Genomic DNA, 21,620 nt, shown 5'->3' with positions numbered 1-21,620 from the left:
ACGACCTCGACATCCCGGTGTAGGCGTACACCCGGTATATTATGTCGACATTATTATTATTAAAAAGACGTAGCCGTTGGTTTTTACACTACGGTTTTACGCAATGTGGTGTGTCTATTAATCTTTAACCCGGACAGGATCCAGGCTACTGAACGCATAAAAGGACATGTAATTCGTTCACAAGATTTTAATAATTTTCCCAAGTTATAAAAGAGTTTGTGCCTCGTGCATTCAAATCAATTTTAATAAACATTTTCGAATGTGTCAGTTGAACGTATTTACCAGTGTAAACTGACGTATTTTCCCAAAAAGATTAAGTGCAGGTACTACACGAAATTGGCTGGTAATAGCTTCCTAGCATCGTGATAAGTCTCGCAAGCTTGATGCTGTATCTGACTGAACAATACTTTATTATTATTTTGATCCCCTGTGGATACAATTCGACTTCTGTAATACACTTGATATTACATTCAAAAGGTTGAATTATATTTATCTTTATGCTTCCGCTGCGCATTCATATAATTGTGTGGTTTGACTATATTGTTGCCAACTACGTCACGGTAATCCCCACCGGGCCCACTGGTGATACACGTGGAAATCGGAGTGTGACAATGTAACAATTCTGAACAAAAAAACCCTAATCTGAACAAATCGATGTAACAAATCTGAACCAAAAAACCCTAATCTAAACAAATCGATGTAACAAATCTAAACAAAAAAACCCTAATCTGAACTAATTTGAACTAAACGTAATCTGAATAAAAAATATCACAAAACGTCGTATTGATTCATGAAGAAAACATGCCTGGAGAGTAAACTGTATTGATTAATCAATAATTATCCTCGTCTTCATCTTGTCTTCAACATCAATAAACAATAATGAAGCATCAAGATCGGCAAAGAAGAGCGACATGTGCGAGAGAGAACAAAGAAATTTGATGGTGTTGGTAGGTGGGATAAAACCAATAATTGAGACCTGATAGCCTTTATATGATCCGAATAGTGAAAATCGGTGCCTTCAAAACCCAAAAGTCCGATCCGAATAATTCCGGATCCCGCGTCCATTGTGAATTCATTTGTGTGTTGAGAAATCAGAATGGATTCCCTCCTAAACTCACAATCCACCTTCACAATAACTTGCCACATCATCAAAAAGCTCCAAATTCACATGCCACATGACCCAAATCCATCTCATTTATATATATAGATTCTATTACTATGATTAAAATCTATTAGATTATCAATATCTTATATGTGTCATGATAAAATTTGAAAAGAGAAAATTAAATAATATAAATCAATTTCTGAAGAAGGATTTGATTGACAAATAAGTTTTTTTTTTCCTAGTTTAAAGCTGAAACCGACTCATTTAACTAGGTTACGCTACAATCTAGATGTGATCAAAATAACTTTTTTCTATAATAATAAATTTGTTAGTCCGGGCTATTATTAAAAGTATCTTGATGCTCTTAATGCTAAGTTAATTTACAAGTATTAGAAAATAAATGGTGTAATAAAGAGATCACGAAGTAAAGTTAAAAAGTAGTAAAAATTGATTATTGATTAATTACTACATCAACTAAATTATGTGAATAAACCATGAAAAGCAATCAGTTTATGTCAATTTAATATAAATAAATTAATAACCAAAAAGGTGTCAATTGAATATCTTTATGGGTTTGTTTCTGTAAATCAACACACGTTATATAACATTCTAACAGGGGGCTTAACACATGTTATGGGCCTGAGTCTGTGAATCAAGCAACCAAACAGAAAAAAAACACTTACTGTTCAGATCATAAACCCAAACAAGCAACCCAAACCAACAAAAGAACAGCTACTGTTAAGATCAAAAGCCCCTAACAAGCAACCAAACCAACAAAAAAACTCGTTCAAAATCTCATCCTAAAGTTTTGATTTATTTAAAATACATGAACATTAACCATGGATACCCCATTAACCATTACTAAAACACTTTCAGCACACAAAAACATATTAACAACCATTTCAACAAAAATCAAGTGTGAAATGATATTTCAACAACACTTACCGGATCTATAACCGTTCGATGAACACGAAGAAGATCTTCAAATCTTCTTCTCACACACACACTCGTGCGTGTGTCTTTGTGATAAAGATTGTTGTTTCTCTATCTAAAACATCAACTTTCTCTCTCTAAAAACATTCTTCTTGTCATCGTTCTTCTCACACACACACTCGTGCGTGTGTCTTTGTGATTTTTCAGACCAGATGATGCTGAAATTATCTTCAAATGAAGATCACTATTGAAGGATCACCATTGAAGACCATGAGGCTTTTCTCTTTCACATGATGAAGAAAGACGAGAGAGACAATAGTGTTTTGAAAGATTTGACTAGAAGAAAGAGGAGAGAGATGATGATACTAGTACTACACAAGTGGGTTTTGTCATTTCCAATACCAAAAAGTCTTCCAAAGTTCAATTTGCACTACCCAAAATGCCCTTCCAGCTGTACTAATGGGTTTTATAAGATTTCTTTTAAATATAATTCTTACCAAAATTATGAGAGCCATTGATCAAGTTAGATGAAAGATAATCAATGGATGACAATGAGTTTACATAGTTTTCTAAAAAAGATAAAGTTTTCTATAGAGCCCAACCCTCTATATATATATATAGATTCTATTACTATGATTAAAATCTATTAGATTATCAATATCTTATATGTGTCATGATAAAATTTCAAAAGAGAAAATTAAATAATATAAATCAATTTCTAAAGAAGGATTTGATTGACAAATAAGTTTTTTTTTCCTAGTTTAAAGCTGACCCATTTAACTAGGTTACGCTACAATATAGATGTGATCAAAACAACTTTTTTTCTATGATAATAAATTTGTTAGTCCGGGCTATTATTAAAAGTATCTTGATGCTCTTAATGCTAAGTTAATTTACAAGTATTAGAAAATAAATGGTGTAATAAAGACATCACGAAGTAAAGTTAAAAAGTAGTAAAAATTGATTATTGATTAATTACTACATTAACTAAATTATGTGAAGCAATCAGTTTATGTCAATTTAATATAAATAAATTAATAACCAAAAAGGTGTTTATTTTTAACAGCAATAATCAAAAGCTATTGACAAAATGATTGTTCTTCTGATTTTCACCATATTGTTAAATGTGGAATGGAGATTATGTTAATAGAAACGGAGGTTAGATGGTTACCTGATTTAGTTGGTAGAAGGTGGATTGAGAATCGACACTCGTGTACACACCAAGCATCCACATAATCGCCTTGTTTAAGGATTAAGGTCGCCATGGATTTTTTTCGGTAGATTCCAAAGACTCCAAAACCCTATGGAAAACATGCCTCGGTCCTCCGCCTCTCATCCCAATTAGTTCAAACGCATCGGCTTATCGCCCTTCGGGTTAGTCGGGTTTGGGTTATTCGGGTTCGGGTTAGTTCGGGTCGGGTTATTCGGTTTTCGGGTTTAGATGTAAACTGAAATAAATGGTTTTTTTTATTACAAAATATCATCAAAATTCATATTGTTACCTTAAAAATATGATCAAATTTCAAAGATTAGTTGGTAATATGATATTATAATATTTAAAAGTCACAAAACTTAGTGTTCCATCTATTAAAGACTTTAAATCTAAACACTTTTATAAGAAAACAAACAATAAATGTTCGGGGTTTTTTTTTCGGGTTTTTCGGGTCGGGTAGTTCGGGTTTTTGGCCTGGAAAAGTGACCCGATAACCGAACCATTTAAAGTTCGGGTTGGTCGGGTTCGGGTTTTTTAGGTATTCGCTAATTCGGTTTCCGGTGGCTTTGAATTCGGGTCGGGTTTCGGGTTTTAGATAAAAATGAACAATCCTATATAAGAGTACAAAACTTGGGAAGAAAGCTAATCTATTTTTGGTATTGATAACATAATATGTTTATAATAATTAAAAAATATTAAATTAAAAAGTATATATAAATACGACATTATATTCTCCAAGTGAAAAAAGGTTTCTGTTTAAGAGAGATCGATCATCTCCTGCAAAGCGATAAAGGTGAGTACTCTAATCTCCCCACAATGTCAATTTGATCTTTGTTCTGGATGATTATCATTCACGGTTTGTATAATTCTTTCAATTTCGTTTCCTTTTCATGTGGATATTGTTTACAGCATCGTTAGTTAAGCTAAAATTATGTTTATATCGAGATTTAATGTATGCTTCGATAATGAGTTTGGTCTTTGCACACCACATGTTTGATAAAATGCCACATAGAGCACCACACTGTTATGAATTATAGTTTCATTATCATTGTCTCTATATTCAGAGAATTTTATACTTGTTCTTTCAGTTTTTGTTGGAAACCCTAGCTGCTACTGGAATTGGAGAGATGGATCGGATTTCACACCTTCCTGAATCTATTGTCCATCACATACTCTCCTTTCTTAAGAAAACTCCTGCAGAGCTTGTTCGAATGAGTGTATTGTCCAAGTCCTGGTTTAATCTAACCGCCTCTTTCCCCTGTTTAGATTTCAATATCGATTGTTTTAGCACTCGAGAAAGTTTTTTCAAGTATGTTGAGTATACCACCTCTAGATTTTGCCATCATAATCTCACTGCACACAAGTTATTGCTCTATACAGAAATCCAGGAGCCTGCAGAGTTAGATGTTGTTAACAGATGCCTTGAATTAGTTCTTAAGAATGGCGTCAGAGAGTTGGTGATAAGTTTTACCTACTCATCATTAGATTTTCCAAAGTACCGTTTGCCTAACATACTCTTATCTGTTTCCGTATTAGAATCTTTGACCATACTTGGCTGTGACTTGCCTTCTTCATTTATGCTTGATGCTATCAACTTTAAATCTTTGATCCAGTTGGAACTTACATTGGTCCCCTTAAATGATGAAGTGATCACGTATCTCGCCACTAGTTGTCCTCTTCTACAAGTACTCGATATTGGCATTTGTAGTGGTTTTAAAAAAGTTTGTGTTTATGGCCATCAACATCTTCAAGAACTTAGAATTACATATGACACTCCACTTGAGAGAATAGATATCGAAGCTCCAAATCTATCTAGTCTTAGGATAGAAGATGACGATGATATAGGGGCACCACAAATGAACTTGGCTTTATGCAAAAACCTAACAACAGTGTCTTACTTTGGGTATCTTTCACCAAACTTGAGTTTTACTGACTTTGTATCCAGTTTCCCCTTCGTTGAAAATTTGTATTTGGCTATTCATTAAAATTGCAACACCCTCAAGTTGTCAAGCCCTTCCTTAAGGACATTCATGTTAGATTCAATGTGTGATTTCGAAGACATTGAGTTCAGTACACCCAATTTAGTTTTCTTTTCTTACCCTTGTGGTTCTTATTCTACCTGGCCTATGGCAATGCATTCAACCCATTTGAAAGCATCTATGCAATGTTATCCCAATCGTTATACATCCGGACTTTGGTTCCAGAAGTTAAGGCGACTTTTGGACAAGCAAAATGGGTTCAAAGTTTTGAACTTGTATATTGATGCTTTACATAGTCAGGTTAGTGTCTTTGATAAATCATTACCTTGTTGTGAACAATCATATAAATTAATGTCTCAACAAAGTGTATACTCTCTCCGATTGTCTTGCAGACCTTCACAAAGTTAGAGAAGCTAAAGGTGATTGAATTGCCACCTTATGAACTGGAGCATGTTGAGCTAAAACTAGACACCAGTGAAGAATCATCAGCTCATGTTGCTTTTGTAAATGCTGTACTTTGGTGTTGCCGTCCTCGTTCTCTAACTTTAAGATCATCTGTTCCTTTTGAAGAACAAAGTGATGTTGTCAAGGTGAGACTTATTATTTGATGACTTATTCAGTATTCTTTATTGCACTTCAACGTTGTTTAGATCCTGTTTATATACCACAATTATGTAGTGTTATTATCTTTTTTCTATTTGTTATTTTTCTGCAGTTTACATACAAGAAACTGCTTGAACAAGAAGATCAAGGCCATACCAAAATTCAGATCGTGTCGCCTTCCTCTTCCGAAGCCCAAAAGCACTTGATGGACTTGAAGTCGTTGTCAATGGCGTCACCTCGTGAAGGAAAAACAATTAGCTTCATAAAGGAAGAAGGTACACCTTTTTAATGAGCTAATTTAGAAGTCTTATCAGTCAAGACTAAGGTAGGGAAGTTATTAGTGAAAACTGATAAATTCTACTTTTTGATATTTAATATGTAGTGATGCTTTGAATCATGACTATTTACTTTGAGAGCTTTTGCTTCATTACTGATTGTTCAGATTACATAGCTCCAGGTCTTATTTTATGGTTTTTGCTTGGCCCGGCAAAACACGCAAGTTGGTTGGGTAACAGTTTAAATGGGTCAATTAGAAAAATAAAAGTTTCAAATGACTAATATGATAATTATAGCAGTCATATCTAATAATTAGCTTCTTGTGCAGCCATTGCTTTCTTGCAAATTATATTTTATATCTCTGTTAGGTTTAAAATGCTTTCTCAACATTATATGCTACATGTTACCACTAAATACTTTTTTTGCCTTGTTGTGTCCCAAATTTGAGCCTTTATTGTCTTTCCTTTAACCAGTTTTTGAAATTATATTTTGGTTTTTGAAAACCATCAAAAATGATATTGGCCAGACAAAAAGAAGAATACAGGTCATTGGCCAAAGAATTGAACAAAAAGGCGTGGTTAATAGAACGCTCCGGAGGTTTTTATTTTTTGAAAAAAAAAATGCCTAGGGGGCGGTCTAGGGGCGTGGGGGCGTTTTTTTTATTTGGGGAAAACGCCCAAAACACCCAGCTATGGGTGATCTAAGATCTTGTGTAGTGAGGCTTGAAGATCAAGTCCCTCTTTTGGGTATTATGTGACATCTGGCACTAAGCTCCTCCTTCAAGATCAAGCCCCTCCACCAGCCCCTCCACCGATGTTTTCACAATCACGCCAACACCAATTTTGATCGAATCACGTCCCGAGGGCCGGTGTACGGGGCGTGATCTTTGCCACTTCACGCCCAATCACATGACCACTACGCAGGGCCGGTAAACGGTTTTTGAGGCTCTAAGCAAACTACAAATGTGGGGCCCCTTTGAACTGGTATAAGGAAAACATCGATTATGCTTTCTGCATTCCCAGTCTCAATTGCAAGCACAATATCTGATGAAACAGTGTTTAACCAAGGGAGGTTAATTCACTGGTCTCGTCAAGTAGGGTTAATCCTTTCTTTCCGAGGATCGGTGGCTGGACCGTCAGCTGGGCTGTCTCCTGCACAAGGAAAACACACCGTGACTCGTAACAAGGAGAAAGGGGTGGGGGTGCTCCTTGTTACCACTGTCCGGCGTGAGAATCAGTAATTTGCTTGGGAAGCAAAGTGTGTGATAGTAGTAGTTGTGAGAGAGTTGTCAAAAGATACCTCAAACCTGGTTTGGGATGGGTATTTATAGCCGAGGAGTGAAGGAGGATGGCTGAGTTGACAGACTGACGACGCGTTGCCCTTCTGCAGGTGTGTCAGGCTTGTTGGCTGTGGAGATGAAGCCACGTTCTACTGCGGTGTCAGTCTGTTGCTTACGTATGGGCTGACGGACGACTGTCATTGACTTGCAATGTAGTGTCAGTCCCACTTGCCTCGTGGACAGGATGCAGTGCTGCGCCGTATCGCTACCTGCGGTAACCACTGTTATTTCCGCGTTCCCACTCTGGCAAAGACTGTGGGATGCGGTGCTAGGCCGCATCGCCGCTTATGGTGACTGTTGTTGTTGTCCAGATTCCTTGTCATGACTAAAGTGTTCATAGGATGCGGTGCTCGGCCGCATCTCTCTGCGTACACCAGTTTTCATACACAAGGTAAGGAGATATTCATAGGATGCGGTGCCAGGCCGCATCGCTCATGCCTATCTTCATTTTCCCATCACTTGACAGATTGGATTCGACAGCTGTGTTCGCGCGTGCCCGCACAGACACAGATAAGTTCATGCTGGTGGGGGTTTTTGATAAGGGTAATGGTCACTCACGGTCGTGCTGACGCGAGATCTGGGACCAACCCCTTCAAGTCCCCCCAGTCTAGTGTTGCTTTCTCATGCAAGTTGCATGTGGGAGGAGTACTGAACTATGATGTCTAGAAGGTAGTTCGTAGTTTGGAGAAGATTCTAGGCCATGTAGATGGCTCCTGCTTCTAGAAAATCAAGCTGGGGATCTGGTAGAGTCGTGTGACGTCTCTTCCGTACCGGTGAGCAAGTTCCGTCTGATGCGGAATTCTCAGCCGAGGACTTTGATCCGGTAGCATGGTCTACCTTTTTCTGATGTCATCAGGGTTAGTTCCACCTGTTGGTGTGTCGAACCAACCTCTGAGATCATGACTGAACATGTTCGCAGGGTTCGAGCCAACCTTTGAGACGGTGACGGAATATGTTCGCGCTCGCAACTCTAGTTGTAACCTCTGCGGTAGCTGATGCAATGTTGTAAGTACCTTGCTCTCGCTTTATGTTTATCAACTGGACATGCAACGATGATCCCTTTTTTGTGGGATGTTCATGTTCTTCCAGTTAGCTCTCAAGTAACCGCACGCCCTTTGCGGCTACCTCGTTCCTTTGCATTGTTGGTCATGTTTGATCGAACAATGTGGGGTACTTGCGTCATTGTTCGCCGTGTTTGGTCGAACACTGTGAATCTAGATAATGGTCAAATAAACATGGTCATAGGCATGGTTCTGCCCACCATTGTTTATTCTATGCAGCGCATAGGTGGGCAAACAGAGTCATAAGCAGACTTGTTACCACTGTTGCTTGGCTTGTTGCTCAAGGAGATCACCTTAGATACTTAGGAATCTGGGTGAAACTCGTTCGCATTCGTTCTATAGCCACTTTCCTTCACACTTAGCTGGAAAGCAGTTTTTCTGGAAGTAGCTTTGCTTAACCGCGTGATTGCTTAGTTGTGGCTCTTTCGTAGCTACCGTTCGCATAGGTGCGATTCGCCGCAACTACTCATGAGTGTCTGCGGTTTGCAGTAGAAGACTCGCTTTAAAAGAGGAAATCTCGTTGATGTGGTTCTTGAAGGATCAGGAGTCAGGGTTGCTGATGTGCGGTTGCCCATCAAACTTATCCTTTTCCCTAACGAGAAGATGTTTGCGTACCCTCTGTGGTTGTGAATCGGATGCGAGGGATTTGAAGCTTGAATAACTTCAAGGTGATGCGGTTTTATTGTTACTGGGAAGCGGTTTTCGCAGTTCAAAAAACAACGCTGTTTCTGAGTATCTGACACACCTGTACGAGCTCGTGTGTGTCATCTCCGCATATTCCACGTGTGCTCATGGGTTCATGCGGATATTGATTTATCCCCTTTACATAATGTAAATATATTTTTCTTCTATTTTTTGAGGGGATGTAAAAAACGACATGCGGTTTAGATTATGGTTTTGGGGAACCATAAAAAACCGCATGCCGCGTACATGAGGGTTATCTTCATTTGTAGCTTTTTGCAAATGTTGTAAACCGCACGTGCGAGTTGGTGGAAGTTGGTGAGATTTGCCTGACATGTGCGAGTTGGTGGAAGTTGTTATATGCTTCTTTAAACTTGTTGTATTTGAATTTTTTTTGTAATGTTGACAATCTACTTTATGAAATGAAATCGATTTATTAAATACTGTCACAAATAGCGTTATGTGTGATGAGCAATCTTTCTTCGTCTCACTCCGATGTTTCCGCCATCGGTTGGGGTGTGACAGATTGGTATCAGAGCCATAACTATAGGGAATTAGGAAAAGTAGGAATGCTTTAACCTAGTCTATAGTTCTAGAGCCTTATTCGTACGTTTTACTAAAAACTACTTGCATGCTATCTTATTTGCTTTTATTTATTCTCTTGATCTTGTAAGCATATGTGTCACTTATGCGTTAACACTTAACATGCTATACTTATTTTTATTATGTGTTAATACCTGTTTCATCGTCTTATCCTTTATGTGTGTTCTTGACATACTTTTTATGCATTAATATTCGTTTCATCATTTCACTTTTATTGTGATATTCTTGACATGTTATACTTGTTTGTTTAATCTTTAATATACACTTTTCCTCACGCGTTTTACTCGACTATTCTAAATCCGACAACATACATATTGCACACTCGAGACGAATTCACCAAAATAGGCGTGAAACCCACAATTTGGTGAACGACTCTCAATCTACATATTCTTTTTTACACGAGATATCGCCATTAAGCTAGGAGTGAAATCCACATCTTAATGGTAAAACTCAAATTTCAAATTCTAGTGGACCCTCGTCAACATGTCGAAATTAAATTTTGACCCGACGAGTACCAACCACACTTAGGATACGAAATCGTCAAGTTAGGGGTGAAACCCGCACCTTGTCGACTAGTTCCACTCCTTGGTATTTTTTTTTATAAATCCCGCCAAGTCTCGAAATTTCGATTGATTTGGGACATGTAGTAACCGGAAGGGTAAATACCGTTAACCGACTTGTCGGCGAGAGTATTTTACCTATTAGGCCAAAGCATGCTCCTCAAATTCAAAAGACTTTTCGACCACTTTGGTTAGTCAAAGTTCCGTTTTGGAACCATCCAAATTTTGATCAACATGTGTTCCTAATATTTATTTTATACGATGCAATCTTTCAAACTCGAGTATACTTTCGATATTCTCTTTTCATGCACACAACATATTGAACCTTTTCCATACATTTATACATATGCATGATTTCATATAATATAATTTCATATTCCTTGTAACGACGAGTGGAGACATATCATTAAGATTGGAGTGATTTCCTTACCTTGACGACTAACTCCACTCCCCTTTTTCTTAAAAAAAAACGACATCACCAACGAGTTAGGGGTGATTCCCTTACCTAGGTGATCGTTACCAAAACGTCTCTTCAAAATATCTTATTATGCAAACTCGATCATATTTTATACCCAAATTGTTTATCATTATTCAAAATACCCACTCATACCGATTTCAAAATGCATTGTTTTATCAAACGTACTTCTTATTCTACAATCTATTTTCACTCAACTCATATACGCGAAATTCATAATCATGTCTTAAAACGTTTTATTGCTCGAACTTCAAAACCTTACGAAATGCTACCTATCAATTTAATCGGCTCAATGAAACTCTTGCCCATGAACTTCATATTCGACTTAATCACTAAAACATGCTCACCTTCTACTTTTAATCAAAATCCAACCAACCTTTCTCAAATACTTATAAGATCTTATAGAAGTTATATGATTGTTTTACCAAATACCCTTTTCAACATCAACAAATCATTTGTTAATTTTTTTAATCACTAAGTCCTTTTGCTAAATTTCTCTTCTAAGGATCCTAGTTTTCACAAGAACCTCCTAAATTCATAATTTCTTCTTTGATGAAACGAACTTACTTTTTAACGAAAACCCTTTTCCTACACCAATTTACAAAACACGTGGGCAAGAAGACTTCATAGGGACCGACCATTTTTCGGATTACGTAAACCCTTTTAAACAAAATTAGCATTTCTATTTGTTACAAAATACGTTATGCATAACCAACGAGTACTTTATGTTCCTTTACATATACAAACTATATTCTACCTTTCAAACCAGGCTCAATCTAATTTTGATTCGATAAACTCAACGTTTTATTGGAACAACTATACATGCACATCGTCATACACGTTTTAGTCGATATCTCGCAATAACACCATTTATATCGTTCGTATCTACATACTTAGCCTTTCTAATCTGCGATGCCTCAACGTACACCATATACGCAATATTTATTTTTCATACCTACACCTATGTTCATACGTTTTATGCTTGTACTCATACACATACTACTTATACGTTTTACGCTTCTGCTTGTACACATACTACTTACACATTTTATGTTTATGCTCATACATACATGCGTATTCATACTTAAACTTATGCTCATACTTTCATCCTTACTCATGATTCATACATTCGTACCTATACGCGAGCGTAACCTGAGGGATTCGCTTGCGTGGGTCCCACACATACTTAAACATGGACTTGCTTATATACTATATTCTTGTACGTACACATTCTAAACTTTTTTATGTATACCCCGATGCATACACAACTAGTAGAAGCTATGCGGATCATGCGACGATCAAAATAATCACGGGTGCACACGGGATTATAGTGATAGGCGTATGAGAACCATAGAGTGTGCTACTGCGTATGGTAATACACGGAACGTAACATGACACCGAAGACGAAACGGACGTAACATGGTCAAAACATGGTGGATACGCCGCTGGTACTTCCTATATATAAGTGTTTTCACCATGTTACCAAAATTTCGTAAAACGTGCCATGGGAAATTCAGTGTTTTACAGACCTCTTGGACCTAATACAATCTTTAAGCAACTCATAAACACATTATGTCCGATTATCCATGACGAGACTTCATACTTAACATGCTACTTTCATCTATCTAATGCCCATATCATTCGTATACTTGCGTTCATTTAGTGTCAATTGTTCGCCCCATGCTCCTATTTCCTTCCTTTCATACGAACCTCGTTCACAATCAAGCTCGTTTAAGCATTCAAATCCTAACTTATCTTATTACCCTTAGAACTTTCTAATTATTAGCCATTACAAATCGTTTTACCTATACCTGTTTACCCCTGCTTATGCCTCAAACCCATTTCGGCTCGACAAATCATTTTACAAACTTATCTTTATCTTCCCAAAATCTCGTACTTTTCAAAACGTTTCAAAATCTCAAGTCTCGAACTGTTACCAAAACTCTTTAAATCTACCTCTTAAATAAATTTCGGGACGAAATTTCCTAAAGGAGGGGAGACTGTAACGCCCTGCTTTTTCATACTTTCCATAATTAGAAAGCTCGCCTTGTAATGCTATTTTTGGAAATCTTGTATTATTGTAGTCGTCTTTTCGTTGTAAAATCCGAGACTTGGATCATAAATAAAATTCGTATTTCTTTAAATTCACCATCTACATATTCATACATGTTCATACGTTCGAATTCATTGTACATCGAATCCTTATTTGTAATTCATACTTATACGATACTTATTCACGATGCATGTCGATGCTCGTCCTTAAATTGTTGATACCTAAAAACCCCTAATAATATGCTTATTTATACAACGGTTAATCATCTAGTATGTGACATATACTTGTCACTTACAAACATGTTACATACTTGTACATTACACTTTTTACCTAGTTAAATCATGTTTTATTTCATATTTCACATTGTTACAAGTTAGGGGAAACATTGTTGCATATTATTATACAACTTAATTAACAAAATTACTCATTATAATGTTTTAAAAAAATAAAAAAATAAAGAAATATGGCAGCCCCAATTCAGCAAAATTCAGCCCCATATAGTTGGGCTTTGTCGGCTAGTTTCAAGGTGTAACCCCTTCTAAACACTTCCAAAGCCCAACCCATTGAAACCCTAATCCTTCCCCCTATAAATACCACTTATAACCAGCCTCCCTACCACTTTTGCAACACTAAAAACTCTCAAAACATCCTCCAAACCGTAGCTGAAAGCAAGGGTTCGAGCAGATTGACACCCCTTCACGAAAATGAGAATAACTCACTCATTTCTTAACGAAATCACTTGATTCTTTTTCCTACTTACTTGGATAATCATGGGGTTCGATTCCTAGACTTCTCCTTGGAGAAATCAGACCTGGAAATGCCCCGAAATCGTCCATAAACTTTCTGTTTGTTTTTATGTTCATCAAAAACTTGTTTAAACCTATGTAACTTATGTTCAACACATCTCATACCTATGTCCTAATGCTTACAACTTATCCCATGGTTGGTTAAGCTTAAAAACAAGGTTGAGACATTTAAAATCAGAGGATTAAACCTCATAAACTTGGTGTTTTGTTTAGGGTTTCAACCCACAAATCATGTCAAACATAGCCTTTGATACATGAGTGATTATGGAACGACTTGGGTTGTTCTACATACAATCCTCACATGATTTGATGATTTCTCTATAGTTAGGTTGTTTATGTTATTGTGCAAATCCTAGTTCGTGACCCTCCTTGGTTGTAGTGGTGAACATTCAAGGGGTTCCTAAATGGAAGCATGTCCTTCCTACCCCATACATGACATCTATGATAATACGAGGTGCCTAAATGAAGATCCTAATCTTCTACCTCCTACTTGAATTATTGGACTAAATAATATGTAGTACCTAACCTAAGTATATATATACACTCATTCGAACCTTTGATGTTGAACTTGTGTTTATATGTTAAAGTAGTAGAACATCACCTAAGACCTAAACCTTGTTGTGATTCTTATGGGTGTTCAACTCATGAAAACATTATCATAACCCTTGTGGTTACCAAGTGTCATACAAGGGTTAAGTGTTGAAGATGATTATTTTCACATGCTATTCTCATATCTTACTTTTATGTTGTTTTAAATACCGAATCTCGACTCTAAGCATACTAGAACTTTAACCCTACACATTCAACTTTCTAACCCCATCAACTTCTTCACATTGGATAATCGGAAAGCATATGCAAATTTGTGAGTATACTCGCAACCCCCTTTTTATGTTTACCACTTTTTGGGGTGTAACATGTTTTACTATTAAACTACACTTAAACTTATTCTTTATGCAATGCACAAAACAATCCTTATACATGAATACTATGTTATGATACTTGATGCTTACGTGGACCATACTTATGTGATATGTTTTAGTCATTAGCTCTCACGAGCCTCCCTTCGACATGTATAGCGCTATAGGAGTAACGCACCGCCCCCCTTAAACTTGGGTCATGTTGAATTAATTAAACTTTCTTGCGTAAACAAAGGTTGGCTAGAAATATTGCATGCCACGCTAGGTTGATCTCGTATAGACTAAGTTGCCATGTGGATTCGTTTTAAACTTTTATACTTATACTTATACTTATACTTATACTTATGCTTAAACTTGTATACTCGCCTTTGCTTTTGCATTGAACTTTATTTTAAACATGTTACAGGCTGAGGATGATGATGCTATGAAATGAAGTAGCGTTGATGCCTAGATACACATATAGACGTTTAGGTTTAATCGTTCTATCAATTTTGCTTATGTTATTATATACTTCTTTGAACTTGTTGTATTTGAATTTTTTTTGTAATGTTGACAATCTACTTTATGAAATGAAATCGATTTATTAAATACTGTCACAAATAGCGTTATGTGTGATGAGCAATCTTTCTTCGTCTCACTCCGATGTTTCCGCCATCGGTTGGGGTGTGACACTTATAGTACGTGAAAGGGCATTTCGTCCGCTCGAACTCCTCCAAAGTCCTCGTTAAAACCCCGACGTCACTTTCACCGCTCGGACGAGTATCGTAGTTACGTTGGTAAACTTCTTGGAATGCACGAACCCTATCCCAAAAAAGGGGCCCGTTTGAAAGTTTGCTACAATTTAAAAAAAAAATATAAGTTGTATGTTAAAAAATAAAGCAACAAAATAAGTAAAATAATATATATATATATATATATATATATATATATAAAATAGTTACCGGTTTCTTCGTCCTCCGAAATGTCGAGCCACGCCCGAGTCAACGTGAATTCCTCTTCCTTCGTCCATTTAATGATATTTTTTGTACGCCGAGGTTCGTCTTTTTCCTTCTTCTTATGCGACCTATAGCCGCGTTTCGATTTATCTTGCACCGGTTCGGGTTGCGTCTCCGGCACGAGATCGACATCGGGTTCGGATTCGGGTTGTGACGGTTGAGACCCGCCGGCTTGACCATAGCCGAAAGTGGGAGGCACAAACGGAGGGATGCCACTCAAGTAAGCCGCGTACGTTAAAAAGCTCGGGTCCATGTCTTGAAGGTTATACTGGTTTTGCGGTTGGGTTGTGTTCGGGTTCGTGGGTCTTGCGGGGACACCAAAAGGGGGTCGGTATGGATGCATGATTGTATAAATAATAGGATGAAGTGGGGTTTTTTTTTATAAAAATTAGAAGAAAGTGGGAGAGAAAGTAGGAGAGAAAGTGGGTTTTTTATAAAGAGTAAATTACAAAGTTCGTCCTTTATGTATGTCATTTATTACAAAGTATGTCCTTTATCTTTAATAAGCTTAGAAAACATACTTAATGTTTGAAAAACCATTCAGGTTATGTCCTTTACCCTAAACCTAGTTTATTTTCTCAGTTAAGTCAGGTCATGTGAGAAGCACACGAGGGCATTAATGTCATTCTACCTACCAATTACTGTGCCCTGTTATAAAAACCCTAAACCCCACCATCATCTTGTCCATCTTTCAATCACCTGCACATAGCTAACCCTAATCCCCAATTCGTCCACCACCAAAACCCACCTGCCACCACCACCGATTTGCCATCACCACCACTTCACCTGCCACCACCACCACCACCACCGATCTGTCTCCTCTCTCTTCACCCACATAGCACCACACTCACAGACAAACCAACAAACCTTAATCTCCTTTAAAAACTCCCTTCAAAACCCACAAATTCTCCACTCATGGAACCCAAACACCCACCATTGTCAAACCAATTTTCTGGCAAGTTTCATACCAGTTTTCCGGCAATCAAATCACCAAGCTTATTGAGGAGCTTACTCATCTCACTCAAAACCTCTGTTCCAAACCAGTTTTCCGACAAGATTCCGGTTGAAATTGAGGGACTTACTCTGCTCCGGACATGTTTTCAGCTGAGAATAATCAGCTTGCTGGTTCGTTGCCGCTACCACACCCCACTTGCTGGTTCGTTGCCGCTACCAACACCCACCTGCCACCACATCCCCATCTCCACTATCACCACCGCACCTCCACCACCTTACCTCCATCATCACCACTGAACCTCCACCACCGTTAACACCTCCACCACTGCACCTGCACTCTTTTGCAAAACCCCCACCACCGCTGCACAAACCTAACCACCGCACCTCTAGCACCGTCAACACCTTCACCACCGCACCTTCTATTGTTTGCCGCAGATCTGTTGATGGTTTGCAGCAGATCTGTTTCTGTTTCCAGCAGAACTGTTCCGCATCCCCACCTTCTATTTCATATTCTCAACCGGTTTCCGATCTTCCATATGGCTACCTCCACCACCTGGAGTGTTTATCCCCTGGATTTAACAGACAACGGATTAGAGGTGATAATGGTCTGTACGACAACGAGGGAACAAACAGTGGATTTAGGGTTTTCTGGTTTTAAGGTTAGAGAGAGGGAGAGAAAGAGAGAGTTAAGTGAAAGAAAGAAAACCAGTTTAGTGGATTTAATTTATTTTTATACATGTTTAATTATAGAATTACATTAATGCCCTCATGTGCTTCTCATGTGACCTGACTTAACTGGGAAAATAAACTAGGTTTAGGGTAAAGGACATAACCTGAATGGTTTTTCAAACATTAAGTATGTTTTCTGAGCTTATTAAAGATAAAGGACATACTTTGTAATAAATGACATACATAAAGGACGAACTTTGTAATTTACTCTTTTATAAAAAATGTGAGAATGTGGGTTGATATACATATAGTGGGTAATATTTTAAATTAAAAAAAAAAAAAATATGACCGTTTGTCAACGGTACAAATCTCGCCCCCCCCCCCCCCATAAATTTTAAGTGTTTTAATTAAACGCCAAGGTGATTTTTTTTTCGAAAATAACGCCCGGTAACGCCGGGTGTAACGGCTACCGGGGCGTTTTTGAGCGTTATTTTTGAAAAATTAAAAAAAAAAACGCCCCACTACGGACGGTCTTATATAAGGGACATTTTGCTTACACTAATCACATTAAGGTAGTTTCTTTTCATCCTATTCACCAGCTCTAAGTGTGACCAACTAGCGTTAAAGATAATGTGACAGTAGTTAAACTATAAGTTGGCCGTTCAAAAAAAAAAAAAACTATAAGTCGCTTGAAACAGAAGTAAAAAATATCAAACTATCATTTACCCATTGCAAGAAACCAAATCAAGAAATGTAGGAGATCCTGTATAGGAGATAGCTAAAATGTTCCTGTTGCATAACCCAATTCTCAACCCATGTAAATCCATAAAAAGTAATGTGGGCATAAATAGCGTGAGGATTAGCATGTCATAATGTAAGAATTTCTTCACTTAAAAAGTTTAGAGATTTTTCATTTTTTTTCACGCTTTTAAGTGTGCATTTTTTTGTTTGTTTATTTTGTATATGGGGAAAGTGAATATGAGGCTGTTACACATCTAAGCTTAGATGCAAAACCCTCTAAACTACGTCGTTTTGATTAAAACACCAAAAAAATTAAACTAAAACACACCATATTGTATCTTCCTTTTTTTCTATGATGATTAAGTTCTGCAGATCCCTATTTCTATGAACATACAAAAGTAGCGTTAACTTCATCAACACCATGTCATCTTTTATTGATTCAAGAATTTCAAAAAGAATCACCTCATGTGTACGCATTTAACTGGTGGCATGGCTAAGCTAAAAAACTGAACACATTTCACACTTCGTCGAACTATTAAGGGTATGTTTGGCAAAAGTAGCTGGTGGCTGGTAGCTGGAAGCTGTAAGCTGGTAGCTGGTGGCTGGAAGCTGATAGCTGTAGCTGGTAGCTAGTAGCTGTAGCTTTTTAGATATATTTGGTGTTTGGTAGAGTAGCTGAAGCTTTTAATAAAATGTATAAAATGACCAAAATGGACATAACTAAAAATTTAGAAAGTTGGTGCATTAAAAAGTTTCCTATTTTTAGAGGTTAAAAAAGTCATTTTTCCCTAAAAGCTTGTAGCTCCTTCTAAACGCTACTACTAGTAGCGTTCAACCAAAAGCTTCAAGCTCCTAACCTAAAAGCTTAAAGCTCTTACAACCAAACAAGACTTTTTATTGAGTAAAAGCTTTTTCTTAAAAGCTTAAAGCTAGAAGCTCCTAAAAGCTTCTAAAAGCTCCATGCCAAACATACCCTAAGTAATAAGAAACATTTACTTTTCGAGTCACAACAAAAAACAAAATTTTAGTTTATATTTAGGGATTTAAACTCAGATTTAGGTTGTCAGAATTTGATCTTCTACCTGTATTGTTTTTTCGTTTCATTTGATTTGATATATTTGTTTTGTTTTTCGTTTCATTTGATTTTGATTTGATTTTGGATGAAAATTTAATAACTACTTTTCTATCTTGAACTTAAAATTTTTCATCACCACTCTCTTCCAACTCACCCTTCACGTAACCAACAACTCTCAAATGTGCAGTGAAAGACACAAATAATGCCCCTATTCTTGGGTGTTCTGTGCCATGTTGCAGTCTATTCAACAGTGGGGCATTATGGGGCGTTTTTCTAAAATGGGTGTAGTGAGGATGTGGTCATTGTGGGGCATTATGTTAAAAGGGGTGTGATAAAATTAAATAAAAAAACCATCAAAAAATGATATTGGCCAAACAAAAAGAAGACTACAGGTCATTGGCCAAAGAATTTGAACAAAAGGCGTGGAAAAAAGAACGCTCCGGAGGTTTTTTTTTTTTTTTGAAAAAAGAAAACGCCCAGGGTATTGGACGTTATTTTATTTCATTTTAGATTAATTAGCTCCTTTATTGTCTCCTTCATTCACGGCCCCAGTATTTCTCATTTCCATTTTTGTTTAGTCGGTTGCTTGTCTATTTATTTGGTCTCTCTTTTGCTTTGTAATCAAGCACAGAAATAAAGAAATAAACAAAAGCTTTTTTGTTCTATCAAATCTAAGATGGTATCAGAGCGAGGTTTAATCCTCTCAACCTAATTGCTTCCTGCCATGGGTGATAAAGAAGATCCCAAAACAGGGTCTGGTAATACGAACGATTTTTCATCACCGTATTACCTGCATCCTTCCGATTTTCCGAAACAACTACACGTCAACGAAGTTCTTACCGATGGGAACTACACCGATTGGGCACGAGAGATGTCGAATTTCCTCTTTGCAAAGAACAAAATCGACTTTGTTGATGGAACCCTGAAGAAGCCAGAAACCACGTCGCTCGATTACAAGCCTTGGATGAGGTGCGATGCGATGGTGAAGGGTTGGCTGACCGCCGCCATGGAAAAGGGAATCCGTGACAGCGTAAAATACGCAACCACAGCCTCAGAGATTTGGACGGATTTGCGAGAAAGATTTGGGAAGGAAAGCGCACCGAGGGCTTACGAATTAAAACAAAAAATTGCTGGTACTCGTCAAGATGGCAGCAGCGTATCCATCTATTATACACGTCTCAGGGCGTTGTGGGATGAGTCCCAATCCATTTTTTCATTTCCGTGTTGTTCTTGCAACAAATGTACCTGTGAACTGGGCAAGAAAATCACCGAACACATTGAAAAAGAAAGGCTCTATGAGTTCCTAATGGGCCTAGATACTGATTTCAATGTTATAAAAACTCAAATCCTTGCCACGACGCCGCTGCCTACTCTCGGAATTGCCTACCACATGGTGGCAGAAGACGAAAGACACCGAATGATTTCGAACGTGAACCAAGTCACAACAGAACCCGCTGCGTTCAAGGCCTTTCAAAAACGTGAAAATGGTTCCGGCGATTCAAAAGAAAAGACTGCTGGAAAGGAAAGCAAGCAAAGCGACCAGTGCACATTTTGTGGAAGAAACGGTCATAAAAAGGAAGGATGTTTCAAGCTAGTTGGCTACCCGGATTGGTGGCCCGGGAAGAAAGACAACAAGGTGAAACCAAAGGCTGCCTGTGTAGAGATGGGAACCAGCCCCATACCCGGATTAAGTGAAGAGCAGTACCAGGAGTTTGTGAAGTTCTTTTCAGGTTCGGGTAAGAATGCCGAAATCAAGCCGGAGGCAAACATGGCAGGTAACAGGGAAAATTTTTTTATTGTTGACTCAGGTTGCACCGAGTACATAACTCGGCTTCTTGGTTTCCTTGAAAATAAGAAAGGAGTATCGAACGAAGCCCCGGTCGTCATACCAGATGGGAATGCCATTCCTGTTGAAGGAAGGGGTGACCTCACTCTTCCAGGGGGAGTCAAACTAAAAGGAGCTCTTTATGTTCCAGAATTTAAATATAACCTCCTTTCGGTCAGCCGATTAAGCAAAGATCTTCAATGTGCCATAACCTTTTTTCCTGATTTCTTTGTGATGCAGGGGCTACGTTCGAGGGACTTGATTGGATCGGGTAGATGCCAAGGGGGGTTGTATCTTTTAAACATGTCGGAAGAAGGAAGAAAGGCCATGGTGACTACCACAAATGTATGGCATAAAAGATTGGGACACACATCAAAAGAGAAACTCTCGAACATTGACTTTTTGAAAAATAATTCAAATAAACTTTGTGATGTTTTTTGCGATTCTTGTGCTAAGGCAAAACACACCCGAACACCTTTTCCTAGTAGTTTTATTAAGACCAATGACTGCTTTGAACTCATTCATTGTGACATTTGGGGAGGGTATCGAATTCCATCATACACACGGGCAAGTTATTTTCTCACCATAGTCGATGATTATAGCAGGGCCGTGTGGATTTTTCTAATAAAGCACAAAAGTGATGCAAGTCAATGTTTGATAAACTTTCACAAATTTGTTGAAGTTCAATTTAAAAAACAAATTAAAAGGGTTAGAAGTGACAACGGTGGAGAGTTTACATCTAACTCGATGATGTCCT

At 37.7% G+C, this 21,620-nt stretch overlaps 2 protein-coding genes across 2 annotated transcripts; both read left to right on the top strand.

The window, feature by feature from the left end:
• The first annotated feature begins 4,216 nt into the window (after positions 1-4,216).
• Positions 4,217-5,236, top strand: LOC110892681 (F-box/LRR-repeat protein 25). Its single transcript, XM_022139831.1, has 2 exons — positions 4,217-4,225; positions 4,316-5,236. Exons 1-2 carry the CDS (start codon positions 4,217-4,219, stop codon positions 5,234-5,236), a joined length of 930 nt encoding a protein of 309 aa, XP_021995523.1.
• A 14,443-nt stretch (positions 5,237-19,679) lies between these two features.
• On the top strand, positions 19,680-21,330 carry LOC110896564 (retrovirus-related Pol polyprotein from transposon RE1). Its single transcript, XM_022143835.2, has 2 exons — positions 19,680-20,813; positions 21,104-21,330. The coding sequence occupies exons 1-2, from the start codon at positions 19,763-19,765 to the stop codon at positions 21,136-21,138; spliced, it is 1,086 nt and encodes a 361-aa protein (XP_021999527.1). The 5' UTR covers positions 19,680-19,762; the 3' UTR covers positions 21,139-21,330.
• Positions 21,331-21,620: the final 290 nt, after the last annotated feature.

This window comes from Helianthus annuus, chromosome 7 (genome assembly GCF_002127325.2).
Source record: "Helianthus annuus cultivar XRQ/B chromosome 7, HanXRQr2.0-SUNRISE, whole genome shotgun sequence".
In the NCBI taxonomy this organism is placed as follows: domain Eukaryota; kingdom Viridiplantae; phylum Streptophyta; class Magnoliopsida; order Asterales; family Asteraceae; genus Helianthus; species Helianthus annuus.
The sequence above is the reverse complement of the archived record's forward strand: the minus strand, read 5'-3'. Positions and strand labels throughout refer to the sequence as shown.

Bases quoted from the DNA above. Each gene is read 5' to 3' on its own strand.
- LOC110896564 (XM_022143835.2), top strand. From the start codon at position 19,763: ATGGGTGATAAAGAAGATCCCAAAACAGGGTCTGGTAATACGAACGAT. The intron at 20,814-21,103 runs GTAACAGGGAAA...TTTGTGATGCAG, and splicing joins GCCGGAGGCAAACATGGCAG to GGGCTACGTTCGAGGGACTT.